This window comes from Rhineura floridana, chromosome 3 (assembly GCF_030035675.1).
Source record: "Rhineura floridana isolate rRhiFlo1 chromosome 3, rRhiFlo1.hap2, whole genome shotgun sequence".
NCBI classification, from domain to species: Eukaryota; Metazoa; Chordata; class Lepidosauria; order Squamata; family Rhineuridae; genus Rhineura; species Rhineura floridana.
In genome coordinates, this window is record NC_084482.1 from 58,780,568 (window position 1) to 58,794,388 (window position 13,821).

Sequence of the window (13,821 nt, forward strand, 5' to 3'; positions counted from 1 at the left end):
ACAGGGAAAGCAGAGTGTTTATTTAAGTTTGGACAATTGAACGGCCACTGTCAGAAGCTTTATTACAATGCATTAAAAAATAATAACCTGAGGGTTGGGTGGGGCTGTCATACGATGAAGCCGCCTTCCTCGCCTCGCAGGTATTGCCGGAGCTGTCCTTGGTGCTGATCCATGACAGACGAGCAGCGGTCACGGCGGGATACCGTGGAGAGGTCTCCGTGGTGCTCCTTTGCTGCGTGCAAGAGGGTCTTCTTGGGCGATCGGAGCTAGCCTTAGTGCTGAAAACCAGCCAGGCGCTGCAGCCTTGTATGGATCTGTAAAAAGCTCCTTCGCTCAGCACTTTGCGGCCCCAGGAAACCGAACCGCCCCCCACCCCCGCTCTCGCTCACACACCTCTAACCTAGCTCACTTCAGGTCGAGCTCTCTTTAGATGCGTTCCGTTCTCACCTTTGCCTCTTCCAGGAGAGGAAGAAAATGTAGCAGGCTTGAGCAGGGGAAACTGCTGCGCTCCCTTGCTGCATTGAGGCCTGGCCCGGAGCCGGAACTTTTAGCACTGACGCAAGAAAATCAGTCTGGAGACAGAAATGGAGACTCACTGGGGATATCAAAGCGGGGCTGGCAGCTATTGTGCCTACTCGGGGATGGGTGCCAGTGGGACGGGCATCCAAAGCAGCATTTCCTACAATGAGGACCTTCTGCACAAGGTACAGATGTGCTCTGTGAGTGTGTGTGTGACGGGGGAGCGGTTGTTTGTGGCATGTAAGACTGAGCTGAACAAGAGTTTAAACGAGAAACACTGCATGAAAGAACATAAACGTGGGGACAGAGCCCTTGTCGTAAAAAGGGGAGGGATGGAGGCTTATTCGGGGTGATATTTGTCCTTTGTACATGGTGCTTTACAAGTTGGATATATGGGAGAAGGAGCTCCTGCAAGTGTTGCTGTGCTCAGGTCCTGCTCAGGCGTCTGGCTGGCCACTATGAGCCAGAATGCATTGCCGGACAAGATGGGCCTTTGGTCTGATCCTGATCTTCTTATGTTCTTTTTAAAAGTTTACAAATAAAGCAAATTAAAAAGGGGGGAGGGAAAGTACTGGTGTTACATGTCAAATTAAGATTCGTTGCAATTGCACATGCTTTTATCTTATTGGGAAGAGAAGGAAAATTTAAACAAGATTTATCAGAGGACAATCAGCTGTGGAAGAATTTTTCACTGCCTTTCTAAAAAGGACCTCAACTTTCATCTTTTCATATATACTAGTTCTTCTGAATTCCCTCTTAACCATAGAAATAAATATCTGCAATGTTCCGAGAGCCCATAAGATGGCGAGAATGAGTCCTCAACGTGATGGGACATTAATGCCAGGCTGTGGCTTATTTATAGAATCCCATGAAGAACAGCACTGCAAGAAACTTTCAATTTGCCAGCAAATTAGGGGGAATGGGTCTGTTTTTGTCTAGCGTGTTGTTAACACAACACAGCTGTTGAACAACTGCTAGTTACACCCCTTGTTTATTTCCAAGTACTAATGAGGATAATTTGGAAAGGAGATGCAAACATTCAATGAATTTAAAGAGCTATGTGGCATGTTTACTAAAACAGACATTAATGGGAGTTTTTGGGAACTTGCCATATAAACTATGTTATTCCATCCTGCAATCAGAGTCTTTTGGGGGAAAGTACTCTCTGACAGTGCTAGGGCAGCTTTTATTCTGGTTGACAGAATTTTTGTTTCTCTCTGTCATCTTTCTATTCTCCATCTTTCTGTATTCTTTCTCTCTAGCAATCATGCAATCCTCAAGCCACTTATTCCAAACCACTCTACTAGTTCCTGAATTTAATAAGATTTCACCTGTATTAACCCAGCTCAATTAGTTTGATGGATGCAGATTGCAGCCATGCAAGGTTCTTTGTGTGTATTAAGTTCTAAATGCATCCATTTGTACCAATTCCCATTATTCATTCCTATTTACTTCAGAGGTGTGGCTGTGGCTTCCATATGATCAGCTCTTGGGGAGGATTGATGCTGATATTGAGCCATTTAATGCTTTGTGTGGTGTGGATGTCTGTGCGCAAGGTGGATTCCCAAATTGCCTTGCTTCCATCTTCCTGTCCCAAGGGTTTGATTTTTTTTTTTAAATCAAACTTCCAGGCAAGCAAACTTCCAACTTCTAAAAAGATCTCCATGATATTGCTGCTGGTGTGGGAAGCAATTGCCACATCAGCATCATGCACACCCATGGTGCCTAGTTCTAGGTGGTACTGACACAGTGGAGTTCTGACTTGACAGAAGCAGCAAACATTAGGGAAGGCCCATAGTGGACCTGTTTTGCTTGCATAAGGTTCCAAGTGATATTTACATGGTGATATTCCTGGCAACATCAGATTCCTTGGATTTTCATTAGCAGTGACTGCAGGGATGGGTCACCTGTGGCCCCTCCAGACACCTATCAGCCCCGGCCAGCATGGCGCAATGCCCATCTTTGTCTTACTGAGTTGGCTCTTCTTAAAAACAAAGAGTTCAGATTGTTATTATTCAGTGAGTTTTCCTTCACACAGAAACATTACCATATATGGACCAGATCAAAGTGGAGGGTCCAATGGCAAGATATTAATTAGTTGATCAGTTGTTGGTGATGCCCTCTCTGGGGGGAAACCCATATAAAACAAATGATTTTTTTAAATATAAAAATTATTTCTGTAACATTTTACTGAGTTTTATATATTTTAAATCTTGCCTTGTGAAAACTAGTGTTGGGACAGTTCTGTGATGTGTGAAAATACTGAGTCATATCCCATGTTAGTCATACTCAAAGTAAACCCACTGAAATGAATGAACATGACTAACAGGTCCATTAATTCAAATGGGCTCACTCATTAGTAGATCTTAGTTGGAGACAACATACTATTAATATGCATTTACTGGTGATGGTGTCTGTTTCCTGGCCCCTTGCTGTTTGGTCAACAATTACATCCCTTGAAATTTACACATTAATGTGTCTGCTGTGTGATATGATCAGTTGCTTTTCCCTAGGACAAAGACATCAGTTCGGCTTAATCCTTTATTTGGAAGTAACTAATAAAAGCAGGGTTATACAGCACATTCATTTCTTTTTTGCTTTTGGAGAGCTATTCAAGGTGATTATATATAATCAGAAGAGGATGGAGCTCTTGTGCAACAGCAAAAGTGAAACCCCAAGCAGACAAGTTTATGTTTAATTACCTGGACTTCTTTGGAAACTGGTTATTGTCTCAAAATTAAATTGCTTCCTTTCATTGTCTGGCTTATCTTCTCTACTCTGTCTACATCAGCCCTATAAGTCTTGCTATAAATGAGTTATTAAAGTCTGTACCTTGTCAGAAGCTTGCCAGACCAATTACAGAAGAACCAAACTTTGAAGGCTTCATTCAACCCTCCACACCCCAAACCTTTCTGAGGCTTCTACTGACTGGGGGGGAGGACCAGCTGTCAACTCATTACAATGTTGGCCTAATTCTCTGGAAAATCCATGATCAGATTTCCTGTGATTTTTTTCTAAAGTGGTAAATGCAGCCATCTGGTTGAGAATGGTATTTAGACTTCCCCCTTTGTGCTGATTTCCCAGTTTGACTTGTTAATCTGCTATTTGCTGCATCAGAGAGGGGAAATTACAGGTATCCATATGGTCCCTGTATGCCCCCCCACAAATATTAACTGTGGGGGCAGACAATTCATATCAGTAAAATGGTATGGGGGGAGGTTAAAAATGTTCACCCTGTGCTACAACCAACATTCCCAATAGAAATCTAGTTCCCTTGTGGCTCTTTGGCATGTTAAAAATTGGGAGAGATCCATTCACAGATTACATATGTAGTCTGGCTGTCACTGAGAGGGTAAACTCATGTCTGGATCATGCCACTTCAAATTGCAGATGGAGGCCTACATGTCTTGAATGCTCCAGCCTACATACAAAAATGAATAAACAAATGTATCCACATATTAAGGTAGCATTGCAGTGATGTAAGGGAGAAAAAGCTAGGGTAGAAATTGTTATGTTATGTTACGTTTTATTTCTAGGCCGCCTTTTGGCCAAATAGGCCCCCAAGGCGGCTAACACACAAATAAAAATACAAAACACAAATAAAAACAATACAATTTACCCCAAAAAAATCAAACTAACAAAATGCTAACATTTCTAAAAAAAACAAGAACAGCAAACCAAAAGCATTCATTGTTGGAAGTGGGGCAAGAGCAACTCCTGTTTTGTTCTTTTATGTTTGTGCTCTGAAAGGGAGATAGAGTTAGGGTCCTCCAGATGGACAGGCTTGTTTACCTTTACCTGTGATGCTCTGATTGACTTCCTTCTGTCGCTAGACTGTTACATCTTTAGGGAAGCTTACCTGCCCCTCCTCCTTCCGCCCTTTCCACTCCTTTGTCCTCTGACTGTCCGGGAGAGAGGAGACATTCCTTTGTCTCTCTCTCTCTCTCTCTCCAAGCCATGAGGCTGACTCCCACACCTGGGCGTTATTCCTCCAACTTAGCTAGTTAGTTAGAACTAGGTATGCTTTTCTATCTACTATGTATTTCTATAAATAAAGTAGCTTTTCCTATTTTACTAAGTCTCAAGTCTCAGTGATGCTGATGCAGGGTAAAAGCTTGCTTTCTTAGGTAAACGCACACACACGCTGGCACACTTGCATTTCAACATCTGTTGTCACTCTCTGCTGCTGTTGTGTTGCTTTAAACGAAATTAAGCACACAAACTACACACAGCGCAACAAGGGTTATGGGCCCAGCAAACTAAGTTGAATGCAAGTTGTAGCTGAAGCGAAAAGTACTTGTGTGTAATTTACAAGGGAGACTTTAAGTTAGAAAGAAAAGCAGAACAGAGATAGAAAGGATGGCTGAAGTATCTTTGCTCGAGATTGTTGCACAAGCTGAAACGCGTTGGGCTTTGAGCTTCTAAGAGCATCTTGTAATATAATTTCTAGCTTTTGCAATTAGTTTTCAAAAAAAAATTTTTGCAAATACTTTTCCAATATATTTTTAATAGTACCTTTGTACAGAACAATAAATATCTTTTCAGCATTCTGGTTTTTTACCTCTTTCTCTTACAGATAAGCCTGGCCACAGTAGGAGATGACAGTTTTTTTCATGCCCCTCGAAATCTCTTAATTCCTGTTATTTTTTCTCCCCTCCTACAAAATCTCATTCTTGCAGGGGAAAAGACTTCATGCTGTAACTTGCTTAGCAAGTTCAGTTAATATCCATGGCACTAAGAGAGTATTTGGATTAAAGGACTACAGCATACAGACGTTAGCAGAATTTTCCCACAGACTTAGGCCTTTAAATACCCCTTCCATCTCAGTATCTGTCCAAATTGATTAGGCTGTGGATTGAATCGTGGTATAGAATGAATGAAATTTTTTTTGTAGTCTGTGGATCTTAATGCAAGATTCTAATGATCTTCTGAAATGCAGATTACAAGTGAGAACACCCATCTGCCTTCTAAACAGCTAAAGGGATTATTGGAGACACCAATATGGGGAGCAGTAACATGGGTGCAGTGTGCAGTCCTGGTGTTGTAACTCTGCTGCATTATTTGTTTGTAGTAACTTAATGCTAGTGTAAAATTGGCACATTGATGCCTTTTGTGTAGGCATCTGCCACTCAACAATAGCAATGAGCAACCTATTAATATAGTTGTCCCCTCCCAAGGCTGGAACTGATCTGGAATGTAGTGGGGGCACTTTCTAAGGTGGAGGCCTCCTGGACTATAGTGCTTTCATGGGAGTCTCTTATGGGCTAGCAGATTAAAGCATGTATGTAGCAGCAGACATGGTTTGAATTGTGCCTTTTATTTGGGATAGTTGGTGCCATAAAACAGCTCTCTCATCCCTACAAATGTGACTTTTAGATAGTGCAGGCAAGAAGGCGTTGTTATGTGCCTTCAAGTCGATTATGACTTACGGCGACCCTATGAATCAGCGACCTCCAAGAGCATCTGTCATGAACCACCCTGTCCAGATCTCGTAAGTTCAGGTCTGTGGCTTCCTTTATGGAATCAATCCATCTCTTGTATGACCTTCCTTTTTTTCTATGCCCTTTTGTTTCTCCCAGCATTACTGTCTTTTCTAGTGAATCATGTCTTCTCGTTATGTGCTCAAAGTATGATAACCTCAGTTTCATCATTTTAGCTTCTAGTGATAGTTCTGGTTTAATTTGTTTAACATGGCTGCAACCATATCTACTCAGAAGTAAGTCCTATTGAGTTCTATGGGGCTTAGTTCCTTAATAAGCATGTTTACAGTTGCTGCCTTCAGGGGCATCCATCTGTGCTCCCATCTAACATCTCTGCAACACTAAGCTCCTTTCTTCCAATAATGGCCTGGCCTGAGGGCACGTAAACCCTTCTTGCCAGAAGCAAGTAAACTAGATTAAATGTTCCCTAAAGGTGTTGAACTGTGACCTGGCAGACCAGGGTTTGAATCTCCACACAGCCATGAAGCTCACTGGGTGACCTTGGGCCAGTCACTGCCTCTCAGACTCAGAGGAAGGCAATAGTAAACCACCTCTGTCTGAATACTGCTTACCATGAAGACCCTATTTGGGATCAACTTGAAGGCAGTCCATTTCCATTTTGCATCACCCTAAGCTTGTGAGAAAGAATGACCTTGTCACTTCAGATGGACCTAGGAACACCCTATTTTAGGTAAGATTTCTATTTTAATCTCCAATCAGAGAAATTTTTTTTGAATGGTATGCTCCAAGCAACTGTGGTTGATACAATGTATCATGTTTAATGATGTCACTAGGGCTGGCCCCGTGACGTCACTAGGGCCCGCCCCGTGACGTCACTAGGGCCGGCCCCGTGACGTCACTAGGGCCCGCCCCATGACATCACTAGGGCCCGCCCCCATTTTCTCAGGTTTTTGGATGGTTCCAACCTGGCAACCCTACTCCAGACGCTTTCACGAAGGCACTGGGCAAAGTCAAACATTGCAAGGTGCTAGACAAGATGAATCTCATAGGCTGAACCAAACACTCGTTGAGAAGGGGTGTTGGAAGTGGGGCAAGAGCAACTCCTGTTTTGATCTTTTTTGTTTGTGCTCCAGAAGGGAGATAGAGCTAGGGTCTTTCAGATGGATGGCTTGTTTACCTTTACCTGTGATGCTCTGACTGACTTCCTTCTGTCGCTAGGCTGTGACGTCTTTAGGGAAGCTTACCTGCCCCTCCTCCTTCCGCCCTTTCCACCTCTTCCTTCTCCAACTGTCTGGGAGAGAGGAGACATTCCTTTGTCTCTCTCTCTCTCCAAGCCATGAGACTGACTCCCACACCTGGGCATTATGCCTCCAACTTAGCTAGTTAGTTAGAACTAGGTATGCTTTTATATCTACTATGTATTTCTATAAATAAAGTAGCTTTTCTTATTTTACTAAATCTCAAGTCTCAGTGATGCTGATGCAGGGTAAAAGCCTGCTTTCTTAGGTAAATGCACACACACGCTGGCACACTTGCATTTCAACATCTGTTGTCACTCTCTGCTGCTGTTGTGTTGCTTTAAACGAAATTAAGCACACAAACTACACACAGCGCAATATTCATCTCCTGGTAAAGGGCAGTCCCCAGAAAAATGTCACTAAAAGCAGGGGTGGGGGGCAAGGCAGGTGGACAAGCTTGCCCCTGATGGTCCCAGCACAGTCTCACCCCTGTAGCAAATTGTTTTTGTTTTTGAATGGTGGGGTCATGCAAGTCCCAACTTGAAGCCAGAGCTTGGAAAAGTCACTTTTTTGAACTACAACTCCCATCAGCCCAATCCAGTGGCCGTGATGTCTGGGGCTGATGGGAGTTGTAGTTCAAAAAAGTAACTTTTCCGACTTCCGGGAAGGGTGACTTAGCCTGTGCCTGCTTTTGAGACGGGCTCCTGCCTCAAAAGAAGCTTATTCAGATATATCAGTCAGGTTTTTTTTTTTTTTTGACTGATTAAACTTCTCCCGGGTAGGGAGAAACGAAGAGATTAACCTCAAAGCCTATTTTTGTTGGGACGACCAGATCTCATTAATTTATGGGACGAGGTCCAGCCGACGAAGGTGGGACGGATTTTCAACAACAAGCTCTATCTGATAAAGCGAACGTTCATCTTATCTTCTAAGAGAGAACGCACTAACAGGCAAGCACCCTTCTTTCTATATTTTTCTTTTATTTGACTTAAATTGTTGCTGTTTAAAAGAGATTTGCCAGATTGATCGGTTTTTGACATCTCACTGGGGAGCCATAACTTCTCTCTGCTACTCACTAATTAATAGCTTATCTCTGTTTTTGTTGCAAAAAGCTGTCCTGGATTTGCATTCTAAAGATATACACAGAAGAGGGATTTCTATTCCAGATTTTTATTTTGAAGAATATTATATTGTCTGAGACTACTCTCTTTTTGGTCTATTTTATTTTGACGAATCTGTTTCCTGACGACCGCCATTAATTGTTTCGATCCTGGGAACTGCATTTTGTTTACTTAAGCATGGAGAGATAAGGCTGTCTGCTCTGTTTATACTGTGATGTCACCAAGTTTGGAGTATTAACCCAATTGTTGCTGAAATAAGAAGTGGTTTTCCTATATTTTTCTTTTAAAATGGCAATTAAGAAAGTGGCTGAGAATCTGGAAATAACTATGTTTCAGAAAATAATGGATGAGATTGAGATAACGAAACAAAACCTGCGACAGGGTTGTAAGGAGCTGAAAATTGAATTGAGTAAAATGAAGCAGGAGATTAAAGATATAGGGGTCCCTGTGAGAGAGGTGACCCTGGAAGGGGTCCCTGTGAGAGAGGAGACCCCGGAGATTGGAACAAACGTGGAACAGGAAAAAGATTTGGAGTCTATGGACTTTAGAAACAAAATCTATTGTTTGGAGACACAGGAGATTAAAGACATAGGGGTCCTTGTGAGAGAGGAGACCCTGGAGACTGGAACAGGGGTCCCTGTGAGAGAGGAGACCCTGGAGACTGGAACAGGGGTCCCTGTGAGAGAGGAGATCCCGGAGATTGGAACAAACGTGGAACAGGAACAAGATTTGGAGTCTATGGACTTTAGAAATAAAATCTATTGTTTGGAACTCAATGTTATCTCTGAAGAAATTAATGAAGATTCTAGAGATAAAGTTATCAATGGCATGGATAATCTTCTGGACTGGAATGATGTGATGGAGCCCAATATAGAGAAAATCTATGGAATTAACTGCAGCCATGTGACAATGGAAAAACTTTCAAGAGATGACCCAGTGTATTTTGAAAAAAAGAACAGAGATATGATTTTACAGCAGTATTTCAGCAACCTATTCAGAATGGATGGCAAGAAAATATTTGGGATAGAGGTAATTCCCATCAGACTCTTACTATATGACTATGGCTTTGACAGCAAGATTATTATGGAATACTGATAATGGAAGATTGGATATTGAAATTACTGGACTTAACAAGACTACTGAAGATGGAAGATGGAAAATGGAACTAATAGGGATAATAGAACAATGGCTACTGAAATTACTGAACCTAACAGATTCTGATGTGATGGATTAATTGAAATGTTTATTTTGACTATGGTTATGACAATAAGATTATCATAATTAGTAATGAGATGGATTAATCGATATGCTTATCTGGAAAAAAAAATTGATAGATATATTTCTTAAAGAATTGAAACCTCTCTTTGACTTTTTGTGGAAAGAATAAAGTAATGTTTATGAGATTTGATGATTAAGTAAGATAACTACTGGAGGAAAGTGATTTTATAATATGACTTAAGAGACAGGATTGTTATATATTATAGACTTATAACTGATTTGATCTTTGACAAATGGGAAGTCAATATTTTACTCTTTATTCTTTATTTTTTTTTTTTTTTTTTTGTTTAACTATTTTTGATTTTGTTTTTTGTCTTTGAATGTTTTATGATTTCGTCTTGTATGTTTTATGAAAATCTGAATAAAAATTATTGAGAAAAAAAAAAAAAGTAACTTTTCCAAGCTCTGCTTGAAGCCTATAGCTGAAGCCTGTACACAACTAGGTTGGCCATTGTTTTCCTTATGTTTGTCTCCAGATATTCTTCTGGGTCACCCAAAATGTTTTTCTCACTCAGAACTACTGATAGGCAAGTGATATTAAGCCACCGTTTTTTTTTAATTTGGGTCTTAGGCAAGTAGAAGCCACCACCAAACCATTTTTGAATATCTGACACTGTAGGGTTTCCTGGAGATTTCCACATGCCTTGTGCAAGTGGCAACCATTGCTTGGAAAAGTGGTTAACACCTATATGGAAGGGTACTAAAAGAAGTCATCCCCCCCCCAACACCACTTCCATCACTGGAATATAAAGGGAGACCATAGGGGGAAATAGCAAGAGTTGCTTTAGTCCTTTCATAACTACTTAATGTATTTTGAAGACAAGCAGGGTGGAGATACGAAAACCAAGGGTGAGAACCTTGTTTGCAGGGATGTGAAACCTGAGGCCCTACAGATGTTGTTGGACTCTTAACTCCCAGCAACCCCAACCAAGATGGCCATTGGTTAATGATAGGAGGTACAATCCAAGAACATCTGGAGGGACATAGATTTGCCATCCTGGTTTGTGTTCATTCAGTTGATATGTGAAAGAGTCAGAGAGCAGAAACAGGACAGACTAGACAAGCAAACCATATGCCATGCTCTACAGGCAAAGCAAATATGAAAATGTTCTGAGTCATCAGCAAATCCTTCCTAATACTCAATTTGGTAAACAGATTCTGAACAGGAAGAACCTGATTTCAGTTGCTTTACCCTTGGGATATTTTCTTAGCGTTTGGCACCAGTCCATTATCCTTTCAATAGTGCTGGCAATCCTTGAGGCCCTATTGAGTAGCTGGGATTTCAAACAATGGGCAAAGGAGAACATCTGAGATGGAAAATCCTTTTAAGTATCTCTCTCTTGCCTTCCCTCTTTGAATGGTTTTCACATTTGATAATTAACAGGATATTCTGTTTTTAAACTGCCACTGAATATTTCTTTAAGCAAAACTTATATAGCACTGATTGTGGTGTTTTTGCCCCTTAACTAGTTCCAGTGCTGTAGGCTGCTTGTTTAACTCCCCCCCCCAAAGCTCACAAAATGGCTGAGTGAAATGCCCTATTTTACAGGTCAAGTGAGATTTGACACACTTCAGGAAAGCAGTCCCCTAGCAATGGTGATGCCAAACAGGAAATGGAGCAGGAATTATATACTGCTAGGAGATTGTTGCCAGTATTACTGTCCTGCTTGAGGCTAGGGAAAACCTAGCAGTGTGCTATCAATGATCTGGGCCAGGAATTCAAGGCACCTGCAGGACCTTGGAGAGTTCCTGCTGTAGCAGCTATACAAAGTGATGTCTCTGCAAGCATAAACCTTAGATAACGTTACTCTTAACTTAGTGTTATGTGAGAACCCAGAACTCTTCTTAACTATTGTTAAGGAGCTGTCACTGCCCAAAAGCTACAGAGCCATGAGTGAAGAGCAACAAAAAAATCACACTGCTCCCAAGGTTTTGCTGTTCTCTGATGTTATAAACCTAGTGATTAACTGCCAGATACCTCAGCTTTAACTATGGTTGATGTTAATTATGGTTAATGTTGACCATGGCTTAGCATTATGTGAGAACCAGGCCAGTGTGATACACTCATTAGCACAGGGATGGGGAACACTGCATGGCCAGTGTTCAGGGATGATTGGTGTTGTGCTTCAGGAACAGTTGGAGGGCCACAGGCTCCCCATCCCTGCACTAGTGGCTTTAAATAACCCATTACTGATTTAATCATCTATGAGTGGGGATAATACTGGCCTACCTCCCAGGGTTTCCAATGAAACATTTGGAGCTCTTTGAATGCCATTTAACTCATTAGCCTTAGCTAGTGATGGTGCCCATTCATATGAAATGTGAATTGTGCATAAAAACCCTAATGGGAAGAATAGCCTTATATGGACAGCATCCTGAACATTTTTTTAAATGGAATTCCTAGAGCTTCATAATCGACTATGCTCTATCCTGGCTAGAGTTGCCAGGCTCAGGGCCTGAGAATGATTCTGTATCTTTAAGAGAAGAGAAAATTCAGCCAAGTGCAGGTTTTCTTGCAACACTATAATGGGAAAGGCTGGGTCTGGCAACCAAGAGGTCTTCTGTATCTTTAAAAGTTGTGCAGTGGGAAGGGAGAATTTCACCTTGTGATTTTTCCCATTGCAGGGTTGCAAGAAAACCTGCACTTGGCTGAATTTTCTCTTCTCTTAAAGATACAGAATCATTCTCAGGCCCTGAGCCTGGCAACCCTAATCCTGGCATAATTTCTTTCACCTTGGGGCAATCATGTGCCCTGCTGGGAGACTACAGGCAGGGTTTTTTATGATGGCAACATTCTGCAGATGGGGAATTTCCAAAATAGAAGTATGTACACATTATACCTTTAAAGCACATCAGCACATTTCCCCCCTCAAAGAATTCTGGGCACTGTAGTTTATCCCTCACAGAGTTTTAATTCCCACCAACCCTTAACAAACTACAGTGCCCAGAATTCTTTGACAGGGGAAAAATGTGATTGAAATGTGCTTTAAAGGAGAAAAACAATTTGCTTTAATTTACATCAGAAGCTGATAGATCTGAATCACAGCCTTTCTATTCTGCCTTTGGCTATGGTCAGTTTCCCAGCCCCAGGTTTCCAGCCATTAAATTTATACCTTCTGAGAACATGCTATCACAGAGGTGATAATTCTTTGACATGCAAACTCAGAATTTGTTTCAAGTAAGGGAGAAAGCCTAAAACTGGCTCATACAAATTCCTTATGTCTCATTTTTGTCAATTGTTCAGTATTAAGCCAAACAAGAGTGTGAGTGCCACAGTTATTCCACTGCAATATATCTGAGACCTGCCATCTGCCTGACCATCTTTTCTGTTCAGAGTAACTGTATTGGATGTTATGTCAATATCAGTATTACAAATCTTCTGCTCTAGTCATTGTGCCTGCTAACAGAAAATGTATGGGCCAAATATATATATATTATTGATGTCCAGGAATAAGTTTCTCATCTGTTCCAGAGAATTTATGGCTCCTGTGTGCATGTCATTTCCATTCTTTTGAGAGTTAATGGTATTGATTGATATTTAGGTAGCAGAACATTGAAAGCCTACCTAGTGATTTGGCTTATTTAAGGGAACTACAGGTAAATGATGTGGAACTGACCCCACACCATTCACCATAGCTGTGCAATATTTCCATCTCTTAGTGGTATCACAGCTGGAGACTGGCATGTTGATTTTCATCAGTCCTACTGAATATGCAACATGTTGCACAAGGGAACATGCAAATATCAAGTCCCTCCTGTCACGATTCCTTTCTTAGGAACTGCATAGCTGGAAAATCATCAAATGTTTGGGTAGTCAATAATAGGTAGAATGAAAAGGAGGCCAGGCTGTGGTTTGCCACTTTCTCATCTCGATCTTCCTCTTCTCTTGGAGGCCTTGGCACCAAGGAAAGACACACACCCCAACACACACACATTATCATCCTGGTACCATGCATTACTTTCCAGAGGTCTTTGCCTATTCCAGTGCTTGGGAACCTGTGGCCCTCCAGATGTTGTCCCATCAGCCCCAGCCAGGATAGCCAATGGTCAGGGATGGTGGGAGCTGTAGTCCAGCAACATCTGGAGAGCCACAGGTTCCCCACCCCAGCCTATTTCTCTTCATTACAGTTAAGGATGGAAGGATCTGTCAGTTTTGGTTTTCTCAGTTTCTCATTTTCCCAGTCTTAAATTAAGTTCTCCACATTTCTGCAGCAATTTCCAAAT

General features: G+C 41.6%; 1 protein-coding gene across 4 annotated transcripts in view; it reads left to right on the top strand.

Annotated features, from left to right (window-relative positions):
• Positions 1 to 517: 517 nt before the first annotated feature.
• The window catches only part of RAB37 (RAB37, member RAS oncogene family), a 91,458-nt gene continuing 78,154 nt past the window's right edge, over positions 518 to 13,821 (top strand). For 2 of the 4 annotated variants that reach the window (XR_009761304.1, XM_061616071.1), the window contains exon 1: positions 663 to 704. Coding sequence is in view for 2 of the 4 variants with exons in the window: in XM_061616073.1 (XP_061472057.1) it covers positions 585 to 704 (120 nt within the window). In the remaining 2 variants the exon portion in view is untranslated. Of the gene's footprint in view, positions 705 to 13,821 lie in introns of all 4 variants that reach the window. The other 2 variants (XM_061616073.1, XM_061616072.1) reach the window with 2 other exon arrangements.